Source organism: Brassica oleracea, chromosome C5 (assembly GCF_000695525.1).
Source record: "Brassica oleracea var. oleracea cultivar TO1000 chromosome C5, BOL, whole genome shotgun sequence".
NCBI classification, from domain to species: Eukaryota; Viridiplantae; Streptophyta; class Magnoliopsida; order Brassicales; family Brassicaceae; genus Brassica; species Brassica oleracea.
Genome location: NC_027752.1, coordinates 21,318,161 through 21,323,632, shown reverse-complemented (window position 1 = coordinate 21,323,632; position 5,472 = coordinate 21,318,161). Strand labels below are relative to the sequence as shown.

The following is a 5,472-nucleotide window of genomic DNA, read 5'->3' as shown; positions in this document are numbered from 1 at the left end:
ATTATGAATGTTTTATATTATGGATATTATTATGTTTCTGAATATTAGATATTTTCTTTTAATTTTACCAAAATTTTAAAATTAAAATCAAAATTTTTAAATAGTTTATTTTAATTAATATATTAAATTCGTAATTAAATACAAAATTCGAAAATAAATAAATAAAGTGAGTTAATTTACGACCAATGAACATTTAACGCCGATGTAAAGTGGTCGATACATTACGACAAATAAACATCGACGTAGAAGCAAATTGGTCGTATGTTTACGACCTATGTCCATCTAATTTATGAGACGTAAATGTGCGTCACATGTACGACTAATGATTTTACGTTTAACTTACGACCAAGTGCATGAGTCGTACATTTACGTTTACTTTACGACTAATTCATTTACGTTTAACTTACGACCAATTAATGGAGTCGTACATTTACGTCTGCTTTACGACTAACACCATTAATTGTAACTTTACGACCAGTGTGCCTCGAATAATTATTTACGACTAACTTCTAACGATCAATCGTTTTTCGAAGCTAATTAGTCGTAAAGCCTATATTACGACCAAATAGCTACTAATATTGTAGTCGTTAAGGTCATATTTTCTTTTAGTGAACACTTCATACTCTGAAACTCAAACACTCATGTAGACTTATTTTCAAACCAAGATCAAGTCTTTGATGACCATTTCTAAGAAGCTTATTCAAGCTTTGTGAAGCATCTTTAAACTCTCTAAAATCCATAACTATCCATTTTAGCAAATTTTTCATGAAGCTACGAGATATATATCTATTTAAGTAACCGTAGATAGAAACCATTTCAATTTATTTAATTTTATGAAAAAAATAATGAAAATGGATAAACAAACATTTAAAACTTATAATTAAAATATTTGGGTTCTATCTGAATCTTATCAAAATTCAAAGTTCATAAACAATTTATTATAAGTGAAGGGGGCAAAATGATGATTTTCTACCTTTTCATTATATTATACTCGAACCCAAAAAAGTTTTTAACGAGTCTCACCGCTTGATCGATAGATGTTTAAGACTACTACTACTTTGCTTCATCTTCCTCGTCCGATTCTTCCTTCTTTCACCACCACCAGGTCAGCTTCCCTATTCTCCATTTTTCATTCTCCATTCTCCAGAGGCAATGATGATATATATCTATTTAATTAACAGTAGATACAAATCATTTCAACTTATTTAATTCAGGGATACATATGCAATACAATTATTTATGTATTAAATTCAGTAATAATTATTTTAATAAGATTATCAATATTTATACAGTAGATACATTATATTTATAAGACTACATTCAGAAATCAATGTTTTTAAATTCAGTAATAATTATTTTAATAAGATTATCAATGTTTTCTCATTGTCCAAGATATACAATGAGTTATGTTTTTTTTTCTTTATAGATTATAAATAAACCTTTATATTGATCTGATTCCTTCATACTATACAAATATAGTTACAAAATTATTAAATAATTATAACAGTGGGTGACAAAAAAATATAGAAACAATAAATATAAATAGTTACAAAGATTGTGCAATTGGTAGTGCAGCTTCTCCTGTACAATATCTACTTTTTCTTTATGTATCAAATATTCTAATTAAATGAATCGTTTTACTACTTCTAATTTCACCAAAATACTTCCTGATTAAGTCGATCTCGTTATCACATTTATTTTCACTATTTTGTGAATCAGTTGCATATTTTTGGAAGATAAGACTTGCATGATTATTTAGTTGCTGTTTGCAGCAACATAAATATTTTGTTTATTTGGTGCTTTCCAATATTTTCATATATTATGTAATTATCTCCATCATGATTGATAAATTGTTCAACAAAAATGTATGATGGTTCATACCACTTAAAAGAGAACTTGAAACAACATATATGTTCTATAAAAATAATTATGGACATATAGTTTATGTGACATATATTTAAAGTGTTTTATAATATTTATGGTAGTTTCTAGAATTTACATGTATCTGTGCTTAAGATGTGACATATTTAAATTTTGACTATCATAAATTTTTATAGAACATTTAGAATTATATGTTGAGGAATTATTTTGTAATTATTTTTCTAATTTATAATGGAATAAATAATTTTTACTACTCAAAATCAGTATATAAACAGTAATAACTAATCATTGAGTCAAACACTGGACTAATTAGTCTTCCCTTCCACACACTGTTTTGAATTGCATAAAGAAATGGGTACGATTTGATTTTAAAATTTGTAATTAAAATATTTGGGTTCTATCTGAATCTTATTAAAATTCAAGGTTCATAAAACAATTTAGTATAAGGGAAGGGGGCGAAATAATGATTTTCTATTTGTTTTTTTTTTTTTTGAACCCCTCTTAGCCAAAAAAAAAAAAAAAAAAAAAAAAAAAAAAGTTTTAACTATCGATAGATGTTTAACACTACTAGTTTGCTTCATCTTCCTGGCCCAATACTTCCTTCTTTCACCACCATCAGGTCTCTTACCTATTATTCTACATTCTCGATAGACATTGATGACTGAAACAGCCTATTAATGTATTTCTGAAAATTTGATTTGATTTGATTGAACACAGTTGTGGAGTCTGCAGGAAGATTGTTTCGAGAAGAATGAGTACGAATCCTCCAATGGAGCCTAAAGTTCGCAACTTCGAATCTGTTGAAGAGGCTGATGATAAGCATTCAATAAGTAAATCTGATGGTAATGCCTCTTTTAGCTTTTGTGGATTCTTAACATGTCTAGGTTGAATCCAATTTGGTGTTTGTTGCAGGTATCAGATTCCGTCTCGTTTCGTATAACATATTAGCTCAGGTAATCAAATCAATTAAATTAAGCTTTTTAGTCTTCTTTCATTATAGTTTTGTGACATGCTGTAGTTTGGCATTTTATGAGCGTTTTGTATTTGTAAGTTGATCAAACTGAGTCCTTGACAAGGACTCCTTGTGTTGTGTGTTTGAGGCTTGGTTTAGGGATAAAGACTGTTTCTTTTTATCTTTTTTGTTTGTTTGTGTTATTCCTTCTAATAATCTCTTGGAGCTTCATATTTCTCTTAGGTTTATGTGAAGAGCTCCCTTCTCCCGCACTCTCCACCTGCCTGCCTCAAGTAATTACTCTCTACTTTTTCTCTTGTACTAGCGAAGAGTTCTTTGTGTGAGTTGTTGTAATCAATGGCATTGGCATTGGCATGGAGTCATGATTTAGCTATAATGATCTATGGGTGTCCAACAACTTTAGCTAGAAACGTGGACATCACTATGTTTGGTCTTGCTCACTTTGATGATCTCTTAACATATATATATGTACTTACTTCTGAATTTAGCAATTGATTAACTTTGTTGCCATATTCGCAGTAAATGTGACTTTCCTCTTCTTCTTTATAAGATGGAAAGCTCGTTCACATGCAATTCTGGGCGTTCTGAAAAAGCTCGAGGCTGACTTCTTTTGTTTGCAGGTTTGTTCTTCTAAATCATTTCTTCTTTTCTTGTTTGGTTTTAATTGAGAAACCCTTTTCTAGTTAGACATAATTCATTCTTCTCCCTTGTTTAATCCAATCCAGTACGTGTATTCATGTTCCCTTTTAAATTGTGTGCGTATCCACTTGTTAATTAATTAATACTCTTACATGTTTCTCAGGAAGTAGATGAGTACGATAGCTTTTACAGGAAAAACATGGACTCTCTGGGCTACTCTGGGATTTATATTCAGAGAACCGGACAGAGGAAGCGTGACGGTTGTGCAATCTTCTACAAGCCTAGCTGGTATATGATTTTTTTAAATTAAAAAAAAAAAAAACATTTATGCGTGCATGACCAAAGAACGTTTTTAACTTAATGCCAAAACCTTAATCTGATTGAGACAACACTCTTTTCTGTGGATTTAGTGCAGAGTTAGTCGCCAAAGAAAGGATCGAATATAATGATCTTTTGGACTCAGTAAAGGCAGACAGTGTACAGGAGACTGAGACCTCCAATGAATCAAAAGGTGATGAGAATGCGAAAGGTGAACTTGTCCTTTTCTTTGTGGTGTCTCTTTATATATCTCTCAACATCATTTACCAACTTCTTTATCTATTGTTAGATTCTCGAAAAGACAGCCGTGACCTTAATGATCCACTAGTCAGACTAAAACGTGATTGTGTTGGAATAATGGCTGCTTTTAAGATCAACAAGCCGTTTCACCAAGTCGTCATCGTGGCCAACACCCATCTTTACTGGTAAAAAGAAACAACACTCTTGTCACCATTAAACATTACTTTACTCCACTCGTCTCATTTCATTGTTTTGCTTCTCTCCAGGGACCCGGAGCTAGCTGATGTGAAGCTGGCACAAGCCAAGTATCTACTTTCACGACTAGATCAGTTCAAGACACTAATATCAAATGAATTCGAGTGCACACCTTCCTTGTTACTATCTGGTGACTTCAATTCAATTCCTGGGGATAAGGTGTGATACAGTTCCTTACCTTTTTTTTTTTTTTACAGTTCCTTGCCTTGACTTCTACACTTTTAAATCTGTTTTCTAAATTGTGTTTTTTTTTGTTTTTCAGGTGTATAGTTATCTAGTATCTGGTAATGGTAAGCCTGCAGAGACCATAGAAGAGGAAGAAGAAGCACCAGTGCCTCTGTGTAGTGCCTATGAAGTGACAAGAGGAGAGCCTAAGTTCACAAACTGCACTCCTGGCTTCACAAACACGCTTGACTACATCTTCTTCTCTCCTTCAGACTTCATCAAACCTGTCAGTATCCTCCAGCTACCTGAACCGGAATCTCCAGATGTTGTCGGTTTCTTACCAAATAACCATCACCCGAGTGATCATTTGCCGATAGGAGCTGAGTTTGAGATCAGTCGGAATAGAGAATTTTGTTCTTGAGAAAGTCTTGTTGCATTACTTCATTGTTTAACCATGAGAATTATACATAGTATTGAACGGCTTCTGTCTTCTTTGTCTCACTAAACTTTAAATTTACATTTTCATAGTTTTATTCGATTTACAAGAAAATAAATATTTTAATTTTCTTTAGAAGAAATTTATCAATTTCGAATTTTACTAAAATTTTCTAATTATTGTTTAAGATGTGACCTTTGCCAAATACTTTTATTTTTCAGGAGAAGCAAAGAATCACATATCGGTTCTGAAAACAGTTACGGATTTAAAATCGAATAATCCCCTATATTATTTGAGAAACATTACAATTTCATTTTGTAGTCACGTGTCATCAGTAGGATGATTCTTAGAATCATTAGAGAAATATGTTGGTCCATCTAATTATATAATAAACTTTTTATTATACTAACAATAAATTCATTATTAATGTACTTTATTATTTCCTTAAATAGAATTTACGGAATTGCCTAATGTGGCTAAAGTATATATGACAATTAATGATTTTGAATAATAAAGATTTGATAAAAAATATTGTATCTTCTATCATATTTTTTTTAATATTAAA

The 5,472-nt window shown here is 31.1% G+C and overlaps 1 protein-coding gene across 2 annotated transcripts; it reads left to right on the top strand.

Moving 5' to 3' along the window:
• The first annotated feature begins 2,435 nt into the window (after positions 1 to 2,435).
• On the top strand, positions 2,436 to 4,997 carry LOC106292947 (carbon catabolite repressor protein 4 homolog 4-like). 2 transcript variants are annotated; one of them, XM_013728616.1, is made up of 10 exons: positions 2,436 to 2,500; positions 2,599 to 2,723; positions 2,794 to 2,834; positions 3,077 to 3,126; positions 3,405 to 3,474; positions 3,657 to 3,781; positions 3,904 to 4,022; positions 4,101 to 4,236; positions 4,318 to 4,465; positions 4,569 to 4,997. In XM_013728616.1, exons 1-10 carry the CDS (start codon positions 2,436 to 2,438, stop codon positions 4,890 to 4,892), a joined length of 1,203 nt encoding a protein of 400 aa, XP_013584070.1. In that variant the 3' UTR covers positions 4,893 to 4,997. The 2 variants fall into 2 exon arrangements, with proteins under 2 accessions (XP_013584070.1, XP_013584071.1); XM_013728617.1 differs by having other exon boundaries at positions 3,904 to 4,004; positions 4,569 to 4,996.
• Positions 4,998 to 5,472: the final 475 nt, after the last annotated feature.

Excerpts from the sequence above, each read along its gene's own strand:
- LOC106292947 (XM_013728616.1), top strand. The coding sequence starts at position 2,436 with ATGTTTAACACTACTAGTTTGCTTCATCTTCCTGGCCCAATACTTCCT. Across the intron at positions 4,023-4,100 it reads AGGTGATGAGAATGCGAAAG|ATTCTCGAAAAGACAGCCGT; the intron begins GTGAACTTGTCC and ends ATCTATTGTTAG. Across the intron at positions 4,237-4,317 it reads GCCAACACCCATCTTTACTG|GGACCCGGAGCTAGCTGATG; the intron begins GTAAAAAGAAAC and ends GCTTCTCTCCAG.